This window comes from Panulirus ornatus, chromosome 34 (genome assembly GCF_036320965.1).
Source record: "Panulirus ornatus isolate Po-2019 chromosome 34, ASM3632096v1, whole genome shotgun sequence".
Classification (NCBI taxonomy): domain Eukaryota; kingdom Metazoa; phylum Arthropoda; class Malacostraca; order Decapoda; family Palinuridae; genus Panulirus; species Panulirus ornatus.
Window position 1 is genome coordinate 13,987,957 of NC_092257.1, and position 20,566 is coordinate 14,008,522.

At 41.3% G+C, this 20,566-nt stretch overlaps 1 protein-coding gene across 2 annotated transcripts; it reads right to left on the bottom strand.

Moving 5' to 3' along the window:
• Nucleotides 1-6,127: 6,127 nt before the first annotated feature.
• Cyp4c3 (Cytochrome P450 4c3) lies at nucleotides 6,128-20,490 on the bottom strand. 2 transcript variants are annotated; one of them, XM_071682439.1, is made up of 12 exons: nucleotides 20,358-20,490; nucleotides 13,317-13,432; nucleotides 12,784-12,865; nucleotides 12,361-12,464; nucleotides 11,657-11,747; nucleotides 11,130-11,315; nucleotides 10,720-10,789; nucleotides 9,777-9,979; nucleotides 8,737-8,915; nucleotides 7,884-8,052; nucleotides 7,063-7,242; nucleotides 6,128-6,816 (listed from the first exon to the last, which is right to left on the bottom strand). In XM_071682439.1, the coding sequence occupies exons 2-12, from the start codon at nucleotides 13,410-13,412 to the stop codon at nucleotides 6,656-6,658; spliced, it is 1,521 nt and encodes a 506-aa protein (XP_071538540.1). In that variant the 5' UTR covers nucleotides 13,413-13,432; nucleotides 20,358-20,490; the 3' UTR covers nucleotides 6,128-6,655. The 2 variants fall into 2 exon arrangements, with proteins under 2 accessions (XP_071538540.1, XP_071538539.1); XM_071682438.1 differs by lacking the exon at nucleotides 20,358-20,490 and adding an exon at nucleotides 17,636-17,774.
• Between the last annotated feature and the right edge of the window lie 76 nt (nucleotides 20,491-20,566).

A 20,566-nucleotide genomic window follows, 5' to 3' on the forward strand; every position in this document is an offset into this window, starting at 1 on the left:
AATAATGTAATATATATATATATATATATATATATATATATATATATATATATATATATATACATGTGTGTGTGTGTGTGTGTGTGTGTGTGTGATATGGTCATACGTGTACGCTTTCACTGGACTGGTCATTATGTTTTGGCGAGAACTGCGTGTTGTGACACCAACCAGCGGGACGTGACAGTAGAAAGTGGACAAGCTGGATCTGCTGATGCGATGGGCTCTTACTCCGGATGTGCTTCTGCCTCAACTCACGTGGTTGGCTGTTTGGTTGGTTGGTTGGGTCTTCGAGCTATCAACTGCCAGTGTCACTAAGACCGTCGTCGTAAAACTATATCCGACAACCGAATCATCTTAAAGATGATTCTAAGACCATACATACTGTATATGTATGACCCTTTTAACGAACGTATTGGCTTGGTTACTGCGTTGGTTTAGGTGATAGAATTTTGTTCATATGCAATCCTGTTGTATTCTGATAATGAATAGGTAAGTGATAACCATTAACTATCAGAATTTGTTTTCATATCTATCACTGGCCGTATCTATTTCCTACAAATATCTTCCGTGTACGATGTCTATGTAAATCCCATTGGCTTCGGCGGGCCTGAGACAAAAATTTAAAAGAAAATCTGTGGAATTTAAAGTTGGGGATTCCTCCAGTCATACTTATGAGGATGGACTGGCTCAGGGAGCTCATGAATCAATATGAATCACATGGCAAACGTGGATGGTTCCCCCGCGGCCCACAACAGACCGAACCGACAATTACGTCGCCTGCGAAGACGTCTATCTACACCTCCATAGAATTGTCTACAATAGTTGGACTACAGTAGCTCTTATATTACAATATCTTGTCTTTTGACCTGATTCTCACGGGTTAGGTTAAAGGTCACATTATCATACCCAAAGGTCGGACCGACGCATTGCGCTGATGAGTTTGAGATCCGAACTAAAAGATAAAAACATGGATTAAATACACAAACCCTTACACACAGCTGCATGTGGCACCATTTTCATATACGTGTATATAGTTGTATAGACTTATTCAATACGTTACCGCACTCGTGTGTCTGTCTGGCATTATCATTACCGTGAAAGTGAGGAGAGATTGCTAGGGGTGCGCGTTTGTAAACAACAGTTGGTGCTCCACTCCAGTGAAATCTGCTAGTTTTAGCAATACTGTCTCTTCCTTCTGATATGTCTCTATACCTGCGTTGTTTGGTGTTGTCAGAAGCTGTCATATGGCTATGCTTGAGCGTCTTGAAAGATTCCATGCAAGGATGATCCTCAGAGAGAGAGAGAGAGAGAGAGAGAGAGAGAGAGAGAGAGAGAGAGAGAGAGAGAGAGAGAGAGATCACGGCATTAAATCAAAATGGGGGTATCAGTCAGTGAGGAACGTTCAATCGTGCAGTTTTGATGTTACCAGCGAAGAAAGCAGAGCTGCAACACACACACACACACACACACACACACATGCTCCTTAGACGTTCGAACCAGCACAGTTGTGTGCTAAGCAGTGTAACAGTTAAACGACCGCCACTAGTGACGTCTCAGTCCGCAAGTATAAATAACAGATAAAGATTCGAATGTGGCTACAGTGGATGGTTAGTGTTGACAATTCAACTCGACAGCCACGATTCAGGGGTAATTATCGTGAAACTATTCGAGGGAAAGTAGACGAGAAAGTTTCAAATACAAATGACTTAATTATGAATAAATTTGGTTATTAATTACAATGTAACGTGATGGTAACTATACGTGATGATGGTGCGTGTGGCTAGAGATGGTAATGGACTATGTTTGGTAAGATGAGATGTCGCTGGAAATACTAGAGATCTACTGGGTTGGATGCCATCGATTTAGTTGTATTTTGTGGCCTAAGTCAAACACTGTTTGGCAATGCACTGACCGCTCAAGTAAGACAACAGACAGTAGGGGAGAGAAAGACAAGAAGAAACAATGGAACGAACAGTTCATCATTCTAGAAATTAATAAGATACCCACGACGCTTTGTGACAGTCCACGGAACGTTGAAATACACGAGAGGCGCCGTGAAGCTTTACTGAGAGTTCGTCTTAAGATTATACCGATCATTTCATTCAACATCTCCTGCGTCTGAGGCTCAAAGCATTTACTTTACTCTTCCTCTTAGCAGCCTATGGGACACTAGGAAGAGAAAGAGTTCTGGCTGAGAGGAGTATACTCGTAGTACACTTGTTTTCTTCCCCGACGGCGGCTCTCAGTTCACAGAGACGTCTTGAGGCTACATCGTGAAAAACACAAGGCACACACGGTAGCTGGGTAAGAGAGTACTGTTTGTGTCAGAAAGGAAAGTCTGACCGTAATCACTCGACGCTTTAACATCAAGTGGCAAGATTTTGTAAAGTGTTTATTGTGATTTTGTTGACTTATCACAAATGTAGAAGTAAAGATACTGTTTCATGTGAAATATGAAGCATTGTTTTGTACGGCATATAAGGGGTCGTTGTTATCGCAGAACTTGGGCTGATAGACCTGCAGACCTCCTACAGGAGTCTTGGCATACGTCTTTCCACAGGCAAGACCTCTCGATTGAATGACCAACATCATTAAGTATTGTATATAGATTATTCACAATCTGGCGTCCATATTGTCTCAGATTCTGCTGAGGACTGAAGGCAGTTGGAAGTAGACTACTGCATGCCAAGCTTCCATTTTCATGTAGACTTCTTTGGTTAGAGCGACAAGACTTTGCATGTCAAGAATCGTTTTTCCGTTGAAGAGTGCTCGTGCACCGCACCGCTAGTCGTGTGACAACTCACTCCCCTGAAGTGCTCGAGATCAGACGCCCTCCCGAGAATCAGGGGCTATCACTTTACTTTCAGAACTTCAAACTGTGAAAATGGTCGTCATATGAGGGTTGTTATGAAAAGGTAAAGTGAGCTGTACTTAAGTGAGAAGGGGACTGGTGTGGAGAGGGGCGGGAAGGGAAGAATGATATTCAACTAATAATTTGTTTTCCAATTGCCCGTTAGTTATTCATATATTGCTTTGCATCATGGTTCTGGACATCTGTGGGTTGGCAAGCATCCATAACATATTATGAGTGACCTTACAAATACAATAATACGGGCTTTAAGTTTTCTAACGTTTTATCAAAACCAAAAGTTGCTTATGAAGAAGTGCAGATAAACATTGAACGTAGTTCCGTCTGTCACGGGTCAATTTTGTCAAGCAGGTGTGCTGTACCGTTCTTCTTGCTAGAATTCTATTACCTGTCTTCCCATATACTCTGCACGTTTCCTACATAGAGAAGAGACGTCTGTGGTATTCAACAGTACCAATTATCATCGCAATTCGCTAGGATATTTAAGGCCTGGAGTTCTAAAAGGTGGCATATTCACGGGTGTTCCACACAAGGGACCAGAGGTCGCTGGCCCATAGAGGCCGTCCGTCGTCAGCGCTTCTCCCGGGACGCGACACGCGTACGTGGAGGGTGATGCAGAAAGTACGAGTGGCGTCGATGTTTAAACTTTCACACGGTAGCAATTTGTGGCGTGGAGGGAGAAATTCATTGACTGTGTGCGGTCACCCCTAAGTTCAGCGTCCTCCTATATATTCTTTTCTTTCATACTATTCGCCATTTCCCGCGTTAGCAAGGTAGCGTTAAGAACAGAGGACTGGGCCTCTGAGGGAATATCCTCACCTGGCCTCGTTCTCTGTTCCTTCTTTTGGATAATCAAAAAAAAAACGAGAGGGGAGGATTTCCAGCCCCCCGCTCCCTCCCGTTTTAGTCGCCTTCTACGACACGCAGGGAATACGTGGGAAGTATTCTTTCTCCCCTATCCCCAGGGATAAATATATATATATATATATATATATATATATATATATATATATATATATATATATATATATATATATATATATATATATACGGGCTATGAAGGACTGAAAAACCTAGTTTGTAATGGCCGGGACGTTCACCACTGCACCTAAGCTGAATGGAAAGCATCAGGACCAACAAAACAGAACAAGTCCCCTTTCCCTCACAAACTTTATTCAAAACGCATGATGCCCGTGAACTAATCTGCTCGCTCAAGACTACCACGTCCCAAACATCGTTTGATACAGTGCTTCATGAGTAGTTAGAGTCAACGAAAGGAAGTCCTGTCTCTAAGGTGCCGCGCGCTCGAACGGGGCGGCCTGAATGGTTCGACCCGGTTTTACATTCCCCAAGACGACCAGCAAGTGCAGGAGGACCAGGAGGCAGAATGCCCGAAGACCGTCGGGGAACCAGCCAAGACGCGACGGGAAATGAGACACCTCCTCTCCACCACCACCATGGGATCACCAGGTAGGCAACCCAATTCGGCGAATCGAAACCCGACGCGGTATCGAAATCAGGCAGCCGAGCTCAATGTCAATAAAAAAAACGAGCTACCGGCACAAAAACCCTAAATACCTCGTCCCCCCAACACACACACACACACACACACACACTTATGTCTCATAAAACCGAGCTTGACATATGAGGACTGAATATAAATGAAAAGACATTAAAAGGAAAGTACAAGCATAGGGCTGAACAGAATGGGCCTCCTTAGCACTGAAGATGTCGTGGGCAGTGATTCCATAACATTGAAGTATAACATTGAAGGTGTCGTAGGCAGGTGATTCCATGGCAATAAGAAAAAAAGAATCTTAAACAATGAAAAAGGAATGACTAGAAATCCTGTTATCCCCAGGCAAAGACACTCACCGGTAGAAGAGGAGCAAAGCAAAGTGAGGGACACCTGCACATCTCGAAAACTGGTCAACAATAGTGGACGAGTCGGCTGTGATACGTTGATCGCCGAGCTAAAGAGGCAACGACAGAAAACGGTGTGAGGGATGACTGCTGCAGTTCCTGCAGTAGTTCTTTCTACAGTCCTTTCTTTCTCTATCCTTCCGCAGGGAAGCTTGTTGTAGCCTATTCCTGCTTCAGCAAGTATAGATGTCGTAGGAGTTTCCATTTCCCCTTAGGATGGGGAATCATTGAGGGATTTAAAGCGCAGGTACATTAGTAAACATCCCAGCCGCTAAGAGATGCTGTTTCCGTCCACCTATGAACGTGTGGCTCCGCACTTGTCATAGAATCCTGTAAAATGGTTGTGGATTGCTGTTCTGTCGTCGTCGCGAGACATTGTCTGTTAAGACCAACACTTGAGGAAAAGCGTTCTCTCTATGGGTCGCGTCCGCGTTCCTAGCGGTACTTGACCCGTCTGTTGATTTGGGGCTCCAGATCGCGAACCTTGACTGCCTCCGGAACATTTTAACTTGAGGTTGTGTGTGTGTGTCATTTTGCTCAGGGCAACTGAGTAGGTCTCCTGTGTTCATTGTGGGGCACTTCTAAATGTTGAATCGGTGTTTTTGATATTCGAGAGATGGATGGTTATCCAGCATGCAGACGAGAGAGAAATTCATAAGGGTCTGGTGAGTGTATTTCCAAATGGGTGTATTTTGGGCGGGTTGGAGTTCAGTACTTGGATGGAAGGGAGGTTGTATGTGTTGGGGTCATTTCGATGTATGCTTTGTTTAGTGTGGTGTTCGGTAGAGGAAGGGAGGATCTGTGAGAATAAAATGCTCAAGCTTGAAGAAGAGATGAGCTGTTTATTTCTACCTGGGGATGGGTAACCTCCATTTTGAGCACCCGCAGCAAAAACGTTGCCACAAAGGCAGGATTAGTACGAAACGCAGCTGACTTCATAGGTGATAGTTGGTTATCACGTTGCTTGGGTGAGAGATTTAATGTTGTTGTAAAGAATTAAGGGCCGCGTATGTTAGGGTGAGCTTGCAATAGAAGTGATTTTGATTCATTTTCTGTTTTATAAGGTTTGCAGCCTCGTTACTTTTGCTTTTGACAGGGTGGGTGATAGGCTGCTGAAGTGTAGCATAGGTTGGAGCGGCTCAATGATTGTTTATACAATGTACTAAAGGAATTTTTCTATTGTCCAAAACTGATTCCAATGAGTGTTTTGGGGGCAGCTAGTTTATTTGCAGTGCTTTTTGTTTTCGTGTGAGAGACTTTAAGAAAACATTTCCTGTATCTTAATTGTTCAGACAAGTTTCCAGAAAAGAAAGACTGGTTAATAAAAAGCACTAATCTTGTGAAATTTTCAAAATTTGTCTATATAACCTTACTCAAAATTCATCACAAACAAAACCAGTGTCATGAACAATGTTCTTCATAATTCCTCCTCAAAACCATCAACATGCAATAACATTTCAGGTATCTCTCCAATACATTTAAATGTATATATAAAGAACAAAAGTATTATTCTGTCTAAAAGTGAAATTCTATCTAAAAGTAATATTGTATATAACGGATGCATTTGTTCCTTATCTTCTCTTTATATCTATTTTGTTGTGTATGCTTTAACACCCTACACTTAAACATCAGCGTTTAACAGGCAGTTTTAAGAATTCTAGCCACAATGTTCACGTTCTTGAAAACGTCTGTTAGTGTTTGTCTCTTGCCCTCTGGTGGTGCTGCATCAACCTCCCAAGTCTCTCAAAACTCTATGAATACTCTTAACTTCTGTATATGTACTTCTTAACTATATTATGTACAGTTTCATTACCTTCTCTTTCTTGAACTACCTCAGTGTGTACGTGTGTGTATGTGCTGGCTTTATACTCTAGGGAAAAGCTTAACAACATTTTCAGTCTCTGGTCTGAGAATGAGCGCTCCCTGCACTCTGAGGTCATCTGAGCGGGTAACGCTTTCGACTCTAAAACTCCGGAGGATACTGCTCAGCAGAATCTTTTCCTCCATCATTGCGAATTTCTGTCCTGGAAATGTAAACAGACTTCATCAATAAAAGAGGTAAGTATAACTGTAAGTTATCTATGAGAATTAAGTGAACTCTTCTATTCAGTTTTCGTTTTTCTAAGGCGATATGACATGGGCAACTGAGCACCCTAATGAAAACTATCTCATTAACGATATATATATATATATATATATATATATATATATATATATATATATATATATATATATATATATATATATGATTGAACATTTGATAAACTTACCGATGCAGTTTCTAGGCCCAGCACTGAATGGGATATACGCATATGGATGACGTTTGAGGGCATTCTCTGGCAAAAATCGGTCAGGATCATATATTTCCGGGTTTGGAAATTGTTCTGGGTTGCGATGCAGGCAGTAGATGGCAATAATGATAGCCGTGCCCGCAGGAACACGGTAATTGTCTGTAAGATTTCAATAACAAGGAAAAACTAATATGATGTAATATCCAAATTCATACAAGGTAGGAGCCACATTTCACACATCTTGACCTTACCTTACACTTTCTTCACAATCAAAACAGGGATTCGTTTGCTTCCCAAACTTACACTTTGCACCAAGAAAGTAAACAAGTTTTCCTCATCATTGAAGTGCCTCACTATATTCCATCTCCACACTGAGTAATCTGAAGCAACAGTGCTTCACTACGATTCATCTTCACACTAAGTTGAGTCATCAGAAGAAACTGGAGTCTCCATTCACAGTCCCATTTTCTCACACGTCACATCCACTATACGTGATACGCAACCATTTGCATAGCATCCCCATCCACAATACGCCTAATATTCTCGTAAACTCGTTAAATCTTCTCGTCTCATAACATATGGGTCATCTCATACCTTCATACCTCCACTGAACCCCTTATACAGACTACTATCTATATAAGAGGACCATATTTCCCTGCTGCTGGAAACGAAAAAGCCTTAGGCTGTCGGAGCCTCAAATACAACCATGATTTAAACATTTCCTTGCGCTACCTCGCAAACGCGGGAGACAGCGACAAAGTATAATAATAATAATAATATAAGAAATATGTTCTCCCTACCCAGGATTACGTCTTCCTTCAGCTCTCGACCCAAGAAGGGCACCGAGGGGAAGAGCCTGAGTGCTTCTTTGATGCAGTTCTCGGTGTATTTCAGCTCTCGGAGTTCATCCATACTCACTGGACGGTTCGAATCACCGAATAAGGAATCGAGCTCCTCATGTACACGAGCCTGAAGAGAAATGCATAGCTCCGTTATCTAAACAGTTTCAGGTTATCACCTGGAAAAGTCTCAAAAGCCAGTAAGTTACTTTTACATGATTTTGAGATCGGTAGCGAACGCAATACACAGTTACAGATAGTTCCTTCCTGCATTCGTCATTCTCCGACAGAGATTCGAGTCATATGAAAGTCTTCATCAAAACCAAGCCACAAATTAGACATAGAAACAAGGCAAGAAAATAAGACAGAACGGGAAGAACAGCCCAAGATTTTTTTTTTTTTTTTTTTTTGAGATTGAGAGTTTGCCTTAGCACTGTAAAAAAAAGTTAAGTACAGGTAAGAAATAAGAAGGAAGAGTTCGAAAAGATTACCACTGGACAGAAAGATACAGACGTCTGCTTGCCCGTAAATGGTCGAAAGACAAGTACCTTAATATTCTTTATCTATCATTCTGTGAGGATAAAGACAACACCTGCATGGATGCCAAAATCTCGAATGCTTCGGGTACGGGGGGGAAAAAATCGACATGCATACAAGAGGATAGACTAGTGTCAACCGAACATACAGACTATTTCTGAAAGCTTTCATCAAAGTGTCATATGTTAAATACTTTCCATGTATATCAGTAACATTATGAAGTATTCACACAAATAATCCACAGAAGGAACATTCCCTTGTACACCAGCCTCTCTACCTGGATCTCTGGGTGATGGCCAAGCAAGTAGAGTGACCAGTTGACAGCAGCAGCTGTTGTGTCGTGACCTTCGAACATAAATGTGTCTACTTCCTCACGTATGTCTTCATCAGAGAGTGACCTCTCCTTCTCCGAGTACTCCATCAGGAGGTCCAAAAGAGCTAGGCGCCTCTTCTTACCTAATTGTACGAAGAAACACACACATATAAGTAATGTTAAGTTAGGTCTTCAGCAGTCAAATAATGAGGCAATAATGACTTAAGAAAGTATGGTTACCTTTGTGCCATTTTTTACTCTCCAGGCACTAAATACAATATGAAAAAAACGTATAGAAATGTAATATATTCATATCAAACTACATCATAAATGAGAAATATCATGATACTATATATCTTAAACTTGTATTGCTCATGGTAAACACAATTCTGGTTTCCCATTACATTACCGAACATCTGAATTACCACATACGTTTGTATATCATATCAATAAAAAAGTATTTGTGAGGCATATTAATGAGTTGAATATTTACTAAGTATCACCAAACAGAATTCCTAGACCTCATTCAGCTTAAACAACCACTCTTTTGAAAGAACTTTGTCATCCTGCATGGGCAGTTATGAATGCATGTGCCATTCCCATATCTTCCTCTGTTGTGGTATCATCTTCACCTGCATATACGGCAGAGTGGCACAGCTAGAATTCTTAACAACAAAATATCCATCAAAACGGTGAGCTAACTTGTGCATGTGGCAGCCACATTTCTTGATCGTGGTAAAAGGTAATACGACGGGGGAAGATACAAGAACAGTACACAACATTTAATACTATGGCCCACTGTGTCTTTAACGGATGCTAGCTAAAGACCTGATTGCCAAAGGGCAGCTGTCGATGAATCTATTGCCTGGAATCTAATGATCATCATAAGGACAAAAGACAAGCCCTTCCTCTCCTCCTTACTACACAGACACGCCTCTCTAAATAGTTGTATTTATGTACGTAGTTTTTTTTCATCTTTATCATTAGTGTGTGTCATCCCCTACCGATGATTTCAGTATCACTAGGAGCAACGTTCTTCTTTTTAGCTTCCACGTACTCCCTGCGTCTGCTTCTGATAGCTTTGTTAGTGAAGTCGTGGAGGATTTTGAGACAAGCGTCGTGCTCGGCGCCATAACCAAAGAGCTTGAAGAGGACATCAGGATGTAGCCAAGGCCTTGACATTCGCTGCTGGATCAGTTTACTAATCCTGGAGGTAGAAATGATGAGATACGTATCAGTGTTCATTCAGAGTACGTGCAGCTCAAGCAGTAAGATCTCACACAAGGTAAACTCAAGCTGGGTGAGATGACACCAGCTATATAGAGAGAGAGGTACAGGGCTACAGATCGTAGCCTTGCCATCCTTAATGCAAATTCTCTGTAATATATATATATATATATATATATATATATATATATATATATATATATATATATATATATATATATATATATATATATATATATATATATATATGTATGTGTGTGTGTGTGTGTGTGTGTGTGTGTTACTTACATTTCCCGTCAAAAACTACCCCAATCCCATAGCTTATATCTAGTATGATCACTTGGTCCTCAATTCTAAGGACTTTTATTAGAAATATCTATCGATAATGCTTGCTTTTTGTTGTTATTGGGGCCAATTTCAATCTTGTTATCCCCGACAACTTTTGCACATTCTATATTCAATATCCGACAAGAACAGTATTGCACTTCTGAATTTCCAAGTTGCTTATTAGAAACAGAGACATAACCTTCCTCCTTTTCTATGATTTTTGACATCCATATATTTCCACAGGTACTCTTAGATTCTGAGTGATACAGCTAAATCCATTTTCTCTAATATCATGATCTACAGAAGATGTTACAAATATTTTAACAGATACTTAGTCCCTCTTTTCAAGAAGGTTTATAAGAAAACATCGATCATTTTTTGAACATGACTTACCTATACACAGCCTGAACGTAGTCTAACTCACTGTCCTCCTGAGCATTGATGTTGCAGCCCATTGCTGTTTCTGTGGCACAAACATAAACACCCTTATTACAGAATGAACCTTAAGCAAGCCAGAAGTGAGTTTCATCACACATGTCCACTACGATTTAACCACTTGACTACCTTAATGTGTCATACAATTTTTCATTTTCTTTTGATGTCATACTAGATATATCTTTAGTTGAACTGCAACCGTATAGAACTTTAACGATAGAATTTTGATATTTGCAAAAGATTCAACGCTCATTAGTACACCTCTTGAAAGCCCACAAGTCTAGATATCTTTCAAAAGAAAGATGAATTCTAATGACCAAAATAACATCTAACAACCAACAAAAATATCAAATAGTAAACGAACTAACCACAGATGATATCAAGAGTGCAAAGAGTTATGAAGGGGAATATGTTAAAGGCTTTCCCATCTGCTTTCTTCTGCAAGTTTTGGATTAGGGTTTTGCTCTGGGTGTTGAAGACCTCCAGAAAATCTTCGAGGATCTTGAAATGGAAGGCTGGAGTCAGCAGCTTCCTACGTCTGTGCCACTTGCTGCCTGTGATAAAAGATGCTTACAGTGTGTCACATGGTAGAGCCACAGATGTCAGATATGGTCACGGCAGAATCATACCTTGGGGAGAGTGAGGAAGGGAGATGATTACCCATGTAACTCCTGTGTGTTGTAGGAGACAACTAACGCCTGTGGCCGCATTCGGTGGATGTGGCCAGCTCCCTGTGTGCTGCAGGAGCCTCTTATAGGGTGTATCAGGGACAGGAAAATAGTAAAAGCATAAGGAACTCTACCGAGCATGCAGGAGTTTGTATGGAAAAGTGTTCTACATGCAAGACCCTGAGCAGCTTGTAGGAGCTTAGAGAGACTACATATCAAAATCTCACCTGTAGAGGTAAGGAGACCAGTGCCAAGCCAAGGATGAAGGAAATTATAGTCATAACTCTTCTCCAGGAGCCTCTGGCTACTCAGGATCACCTGTACGAAGGCAAAATTACATGTATGAATGTCTGTGGTTTAAATCAAATCTGTGAAATTCTTGTCCCGATTGTGATGGCACAAGTAATCCTCATGAACTCATATACGTCAGTGTATAATGAAGCTATAGATCTTCTTTTGCAAAAACAAGTTATATCTCATATCTTATACAAAAGAATACAAAAGACTGCAAATATTCACAGGTTCTAAGGCCTTGTATATGGCTGCTTTTGCTCCTAAAGATGAGAAACATACTGTAGTGACTGAAGGAAAGAATACAGATGACTTCAATGTAAGGTCGATATGCTGACTGTCAACTCAATTTTAAGTACAAACCAAAGATATAGTTTACTAGAAACACTAACTATTGCATCAGCTCAGCAAAACATTCGATTCTGACAAAAAACAAAACAAAACCGGATACAGATTGTTTCAGCAAGGAAACGTATGTATGAACCAAAGGAAAAGGGGTTCAGTAGACAGCCATTACGTGTAGAATCGTAGATGTGTGAACTAAGCGATCAATCGACAAGTACTTTAAGATTAAAAGGATGACTAAGCTATTACTACCAGCACAATTTCACACTCCAACATTCTGGGTCTGTTATCTTACCTCCACATTCCTAGCCTGTGATATTAGGCAATAGGGAACTGGACCAAGCCAAAGTCGGGTCACAGTAGTCAAGTCACAGAAGCCACAAACATTTCGAAAAAGTTCTGAAAATGTAAGAGAATTGAACATTTTCTGTTCGAAGTTACCAGCTCAAGGAACTAACTAAAGGTACTAGCTCTCTATATTTGCTTGGACGCCTTAAGAGGAGGAGGGAGGATACGTGGAAAGACTGTCTTTGACAGGAATGTCCTAACCTTGAAATGAATTTCATAAAGGAGGACAGAAGCCTCTTATAAAAGGGTGGTATTTGTCGTTGTAGATATGCTATTGCCAAAATATCAAATAGAATTAAGAACAGCATTCTGTTGGACATGAATTATCTTCATGTTGAAAATAAGTGGTTTAGAGAAACAAGTGACTCACCCACAGGTTCCCCAACGACATCTAAAATATTTCCCAGGACAGGTAGTGCTTTGGGCCCCGGGATCTTCTCAATGAGCCAAATCTGCGAGGGGAAAAAGATGAAAATTTGTGGAGGGAAAAAAAGGCCCCCCCCCCCTGATTCTACTCTATGAGCCAAATGTATGAACAAAAAAAAGAAACAAGAAATATGACAAGAATTGTAATGATAGAATATAATCAAAATCAACCTTTAATCATCCAGAATTCATGTAAGTCAAGTGTACAATTAACCATTCTATATGACGCATACAAGCATTATTTTTTTTCTTTCATATAAGTTGACAATGACGTCGGAAGGAACCATGATGATGCTCCCCATCCCCATCCCCACAACCACCTGAGATAAATGGTATGGTAAACAGCCTCTAGAAATGGGTCAAACAGACCTCCACTGGTGCCTGCAAACCCAGGGTGAGGCAATGTCAGACGAACTGATGGTAGTGCGTACTTACCCTCGAGAATGAACAGGGGGCCATCACGAAAGTACACTTTACCTTTTGCTGCCTCTTGTAAAACCACATCACCGTGACAGCAACAATGGCAATGTATGCCATGTAGGTGATCTCATTGGGTAACAATTGCAGCAACATTCTTGACCAGCTTACGCCTCCTTAAGTGGAACATAAGAAGGTACGAAATTAGACTATTTAGTCACAGACACTCTACTCCAAATATGCACTGGATGCCACAATACACTTCATAGATTAGATAGATACATAGACGCTAATCTAACAAACGGAGTGTTTGCATATCTGAGATACAAAATGTTCAATGAACATCATATGAGACTTAGGTGTTCCACGAGTTATACGGGCCCATCATCCTTCTTAGAAAGCAATCCAAAAATAACATTTTGAAATTTGGGGCGTCTAGACAAACATAGATTTTCTTTCTTCGTGAAAACTGGAGGTGGTGGTCTACCGTATAGCAGAATGAAGGCAGCAATACGTTAGATAAACAAACAACGAAAACGGGGTTGCGTTGCGATCGGTGGTCAAAAAAAAAAAAAAAATTACAGGAGCACCATTTGAGCTGAACGCAAGAGCTGATTAACATATAATCACGGGAGATACGATGTGTTTACCACATGAAGAACATTTTAGCCTAAAAACTGAAGTTTAATCAAGGCCATTTCCGTCACCTCTTCAGTTATGAAAAACCTACATAACTTTTAGCATATCAATGTAAAGTTATCAATAAATTGACAGTTCTAGAAAAAATTTATAGAATATTTAGAATACTCAGATATTTGGATATTTAGATATATCAGAATCCTTCTCTTCAGGCTACGTATAAAAGATAGCTGCACCGAAGCCCTCTTTGGAAAAGGTGCATGGAGCAAAACTGCTTCGAAGCGCAAAGATGTCTTCAATAACAGGGTCACTAAAAAAAAAATCCCTTTTTCTTTCGTTGTATGGAAGAACGGAAGAATCGCCCTAGTAAGCCGTGACAGTGATTCTGTTTCAAGACGATAGAATGTTAAAGAGGCACTAGGGACCTGGCCTCAAGGACAGTTTACTATCAAGTTGTGAGAACGAACAAGATCGATTCACTTAAGATACGCAGCAAAATGTTTTCCGAAGACGATGTCGAAGAAATGTTAAGTCTTTCGTGCGAGCTAGCAAATCACATGAGAATGGCCAAGACCATTCCACGAAGGAAAGTTTGTATCATTTGTATCATTTGTGTGGAAGCGCTTGAGGAGTTTTGTGAAATCAATACCACCCAGTGGAGTTATCTTTTATTGCAATTATTTATTCTGTAGTTGATTATCGGGCATGGAGAAATCATAGTTTCAGTCAGTACCACATAAACATCTAGATTGTTATCAGTGGGTGTTTATCAGAGACTTTGAACTTGACATTTGTTTTCTTAACGAAAGGTCACACTAATCATGAATTATTTTTGAAGGGATGTATATTTTTGTACTGATCTCTATGTATCTACATATTTGCTTTCATATCAAAACTATCATTGTTCCACATCACATTGTGACTCACAAGTCACAGTACTAATAAAATGTTACCTAGACGAATACGAAAGTAAACTTTAACTATCCGTTGTAGTATTACGAGGCCTGGATTGCAATCCAGCTGAATACAACTGGCCGCTACGTGACCAATCTTACCAGTCCTATCACTGAATATCAATTATAGCGACATAATAGTGGAGCATAGTAACACTGCAGGCATGCCATCGACCATTGCGTTGCCAACGGCCACACGATAATTATATACGACGCAATATCTTGCCAAGTAAAGCAGTGTTGTAGATACTGGAGGTAGCACACAAGCAGCCTTTAGGAAGGGGAACATAAACTAGGAGGTTTTGCCGATCGCTAGTCCATTGATACACTGTCCGCCTACCGTTATAAGTAGACACGAGTTCGATTGTCAGGCGCGCATGTAAAATTGTTTATATATATATATATATATATATATATATATATATATATATATATATATATATATATATATATATATATATATATATATATATATCCAGGCAGCAGGTTTGGATGGTATTGCAGTGGAATTTATTAAAAAAGGGGGTGACTGTATTGTTGACTGGTTGGTAAGGTTATTTAATGTATGTATGACTCATGGTGAGGTGCCTGAGGATTGGCGGAATGCGTGCATAGTGCCATTGTACAAAGGCAAAGGGGATAAGAGTGAGTGCTCAAATTACAGAGGTATAAGTTTGTTGAGTATTCCTGGTAAATTATATGGGAGAGTATTGATTGAGAGGGTGAAGGCATGTACAGAGCATCAGATTGGGGAAGAGCAGTGTGGTTTCAGAAGTGGTAGAGGATGTGTGGATCAGGTGTTTGCTTTGAAGAATGTATGCGAGAAATACTTAGAAAAGCAAATGGATTTGTATGTAGCATTTATGGATCTGGAGAAGGCATATGATAGAGTTGATAGAGATGCTCTGTGGAAGGTATTAAGAATATATGGTGTGGGAGGCAAGTTGTTAGAAGCAGTGAAAAGTTTTTATCGAGGATGTAAGGCATGTGTACGTGTAGGAAGAGAGGAAAGTGATTGGTTCTCAGTGAATGTAGGTTTGCGGCAGGGGTGTGTGATGTCTCCATGGTTGTTTAATTTGTTTATGGATGGGGTTGTTAGGGAGGTAAATGCAAGAGTCTTGGAAAGAGGGGCAAGTATGAAGTCTGTTGGGGATGAGAGAGCTTGGGAAGTGAGTCAGTTGTTGTTCGCTGATGATACAGCGCTGGTGGCGGATTCATGTGAGAAACTGCAGAAGCTGGTGACTGAGTTTGGTAAAGTGTGTGGAAGAAGAAAGTTAAGAGTAAATGTGAATAAGAGCAAGGTTATTAGGTACAGTAGGGTTGAGGGTCAAGTCAATTGGGAGGTGAGTTTGAATGGAGAAAAACTGGAGGAAGTGAAGTGTTTTAGATATCTGGGAGTGGATCTGTCAGCGGATGGAACCATGGAAGCGGAAGTGGATCATAGGGTGGGGGAGGGGGCGAAAATTTTGGGAGCCTTGAAAAATGTGTGGAAGTCGAGAACATTATCCCGGAAAGCAAAAATGGGTATGTTTGAAGGAATAGTGGTTCCAACAATGTTGTATGGTTGCGAGGCGTGGGCTATGGATAGAGTTGTGCGCAGGAGGATGGATGTGCTGGAAATGAGATGTTTGAGGACAATGTGTGGTGTGAGGTGGTTTGATCGAGTAAGTAACGTAAGGGTAAGAGAGATGTGTGGAAATAAAAAGAGCGTGGTTGAGAGAGCAGAAGAGGGTGTTTTGAAATGGTTTGGGCACATGGAGAGAATGAGTGAGGAAAGATTGACCAAGAGGATATATGTGTCGGAGGTGGAGGGAACGAGGAGAAGAGGGAGACCAAATTGGAGGTGGAAAGATGGAGTGAAAAGGATTTTGTGTGATCGGGGCCTGAACATGCAGGAGGGTGAAAGGAGGGCAAGGAATAGAGTGAATTGGAGCGATGTGGTATACAGGGGTTGACGTGCTGTCAGTGGATTGAATCAAGGCATGTGAAGCATCCGGGGTAAACCATGGAAAGCTGTGTAGGTATGTATATTTGCGTGTGTGGACGTGTGTATGTACATGTGTATGGGGGGGGGGTTGGGCCATTTCTTTCGTCTGTTTCCTTGCGCTACCTCGCAAATGCGGGAGACAGCGACGAGGTATAAAAAAAAAAAAAAAAAAATATATATCCCTGGGGATAGGGGAGAAAGAATACTTCCCACGTATTCCCTGCGTGTCGTAGAAGGCGACTAAAGGGGAAGGGAGCGGGGGGGGCTGGAAATCCTCCCCTCATTTCTTTTTTTTTTTTTTCCAAAAGAAGGAACAGAGAAGGGGGCCAGGTGAGGATATTCCCTCTAAGGCCCAGTCCTCTGTTCTTAACGCTACCTCGTTAATGCGGGAAATGGCGAATAGCATAAAATATATATATATATATATATATATATATATATATATATATATATATATATATATATATATATATATATATATATATATATGTATATATATATATACGCTACCCTACTGTTCTTGATTCCCAAGATTTCTTATTTTCATTTACTCGTAATATTTGTACAGGGTTCCTGGCGCGCCATCTCAAAACACTTAGGAAACACAATGACAAGGGAAGGACCAGTGGACGATATTGAGGTTGTTCTATACAAAAACGGATGGGAAGAAAACCCCTTAAATTCAACTTTATCCATAACCAATCATTTGCGTTAGGAGTTTAAACCAACTAATAATTATCCAAACCCAACCAAATCTTTCTTTTTTTTTTCTGCTATTGAGGACAATATCCAATACATACCTTCTGGAAAGCTACGAGCTTCTGGTGTCTCTCGACGTCCTATACCTGTCGTGTGGGGTTCGGATCGACTAACTACTTAAGCCTGTGTCTGGAGACGCGTACTCTGCCAACGCTCAGGGAGATAGCGGGGGAGGCTTCAGCGATAGTGATGGAAATCTCGTGATACTTTAAGGCGCGACCGCCCTTCTAGTACCTACCCTTAGCTGTTCTTCAAGCACAGTGGAACCCAAGGGATCTTCAAGATTCTCCCGAAGATACTACCAAAAAAGGGGGTTAATACGCGTAGAAATACTCCAGAGAATGATACAGATTAACCAGGGCGTCTGTCCTGATATTAGGTGTAGAAATGAAATTCTCACAAACCTTCTGTTTTATCCTCTCAAAGCGATTGGTCTATAAAAATGGGTACCTAACTATAAGAAAAAAAGATACATCAGAATCCACTTCATTTCTCAGCAGAAATGAAAACAAGATAACACTGATACAGAATATAAAAAAGCGATTCCAAAGGTCGAGAAGAGAATGCTAAAGGGTTACCAAACAGTAATGACGAACCCAACGAACCACCATCCTTGGTTTACCCGACGCTCAAATTGTAAATGAACGTTAGGCTACACAGCAGAGCCGCTGCAGTCAGCCTAGCTCACGTAGGAAGGCGTTCCTTCGCTTGACAAAATGAGGTTTGGTTATGTGGCTGTGGGGATTGTGGGATTCCTTCCCAGTATCCCTCTCCCAGTGGTCCAGAGACAATGACTGACTGGGAGTACAAAATGGGATAAATCCCACTTAAAGCTCCGGTTATCTAGCAGTCTTATCAGATATAAGAAATTGGGTCGAATTATACATGCTATATACATTTCCATACGTTTAATTACTGAGTGAGAGTCCAGCTTTAGTCAACTAGGACATAATTTTGCAATGATATCCACAACTGTAATGAAGGTTGTAGAGCGAGACAAGCTTTGTGATGGCGGTGGAGTGGGATTAGCGTTGTAATAGCTATGGGGCGGGGCCAATGTTGTAATGGATGTGATGCGGGATCAGTGTTGTAACAACTGCGGAGTAGAACTAATGGTTCTAATGGTTAAGGAAGGAGCTGGACCAGTGCATACATGGACGTGGTGCGGCATCAGTTTTGTCAGAGTCATTGGGTGACACCGCCGTTCCGAAGGTTGCAAAAGCGGGATTAGTGTTGTAATGGTTGTGTTGCAGAACCATGTTGTAATGGTTGTGTTGCAGAACCATGTTGTAATGGTTGTGTAGCGGGAACCATCTTGTAATGGTTGTGTTGAGAACCACGTTGTAAAGGTTGTGTTGCGGGAACTGACTCACGACGACTCAACCCAAAAAAAAAGACATTCTGGACAGCTTCTTCGGGATTAGACCAAGCACTTCGGAATGGTCTCCGTGGGTTGACGGAGTCCAGCTCCCGTAACGTAAGCAGATGCGTCTCCAACGGTAAACTGTAGTTCCTCACTCAGGGTGTGGAGTAGTTCATCTTTAATACGCAGTTGCGCAGCCAACGAACGTTCCCTAAATCGTTTGTATGTGAAGTCCCCCCCTGCCGCTTTGCTTACGTTGTGAAGCCGAGCATAATCAGTGTATGGTAGAAGTTAGCGCACTTCTCTCTCTCTCTCTCTCTCTCTCTCTCTCTCTCTCTCTCTCTCTCTCTCTCTCTCTCTCTCTCTCTCTCTCTCTCTCTCTCTCTCTCTGGTGTTGTTACGCATGATAAGGTCAGTCTCTCGGGGACATTCTAGTTAAGGCCGATGTGGATGTGGTTTCCCGATACCGCTGAGTGACTGGGTAGTGCGCAACTCCACAAGTAACCTATATTGGCCAGACTAAACGCACCCCGGGAGGAAGGGCCATCATTACCCGCATTAAGGAATGGGGCGCCTGAACATCACCACTGGCGGGAATATGTCATGACTCTCACAGCTTATGACCTGAAAAGAAACACCCCTTATCATAGCATCCATCACGGACATACGATACCAACAAGTTTTGAGAGCTCTCCATGATATGTGATAGAGCATCATCAATCAACGTACAGTAGAACATTTCTTTTTGTTTTTACTGTGGAGACTCCAGTCAAGGACTGAAGTCCACATGAAGGCCAGGCTTTAATAGAAATATAAAGAGGCTACAATAACCTCAATTTGATGGTCGGATAATTCGACTGCGACTGGAAGACCCCCCCTGTCTACATTACCAACTCTTCGCTGCTGCAAAACCTTAGTGAATGTATTAGAAGCCCTAAAACTGTACTGAGAGGAAATGTCCAAAGTCATCCGTATTCATTAGTGTCCCTAACCTTAATTTTGATGTCCCAAAACGTTCTCTATTATTTTCTTACGTTTTCTTCTATCTCGATGGTACACTTATATCCTTTCGGTGATACGATTTAAACGCTCAAGTTTCTGCTGCAGATGCGTACGTGGGAGGCGGCGACTATCAGAAGGTCATTTAAGTATCTCATTCAGGTTGCCACACCTTTGCCAACAAATCCGAAGAAATTACTCCTTCTCTAACACTTCAGTATGAAGGCAAACTGCTGTCGAACTCAGCGGAGAGAACATAGCTAAAGTCGCAGTCTTGAACATACTGTTCATTGAATACCAATAGGTCAAAATTCATACCCCAAGATTGAGAAAAGACTGAGAACAGTCAGTACATATACACAAGAAGTGTGTTTAGGAATACTGCAGATGTCAACACCTACCGGTGCCGTCGGAGGAGGGTGGTTGTAGATTGTTTACGAATGCAGAGCGAGTTATGCAAGGTTCTGTACAGAGTGTGCCGGGCGAGGTTTGTGTGTAGAGTGGAGACTGGGACACTTTAGCGGATACGGTTTTTCCAAGGTCTTTGAATAATGATGATAACAGTGATTATAATCAGCGACAGGAGGAGCGGTTGGAGGGGATTCTGACT

What these genes read in the sequence shown, in the direction of transcription:
- Cyp4c3 (XM_071682439.1), bottom strand. Translation starts at nt 13,412, where the DNA reads ATGTTGCTGCAATTGTTACCCAATGAGATCACCTACATGGCATACATT. An exon ending in TGGTCTCCTTACCTCTACAG is followed by an intron (nt 11,316 to 11,656) that starts GTGAGATTTTGA and finishes CTTTTATCACAG; the next exon opens with GCAGCAAGTGGCACAGACGT. An exon ending in GAAGGAAGACGTAATCCTGG is followed by an intron (nt 7,243 to 7,883) that starts GTAGGGAGAACA and finishes GAAATCTTACAG; the next exon opens with ACAATTACCGTGTTCCTGCG.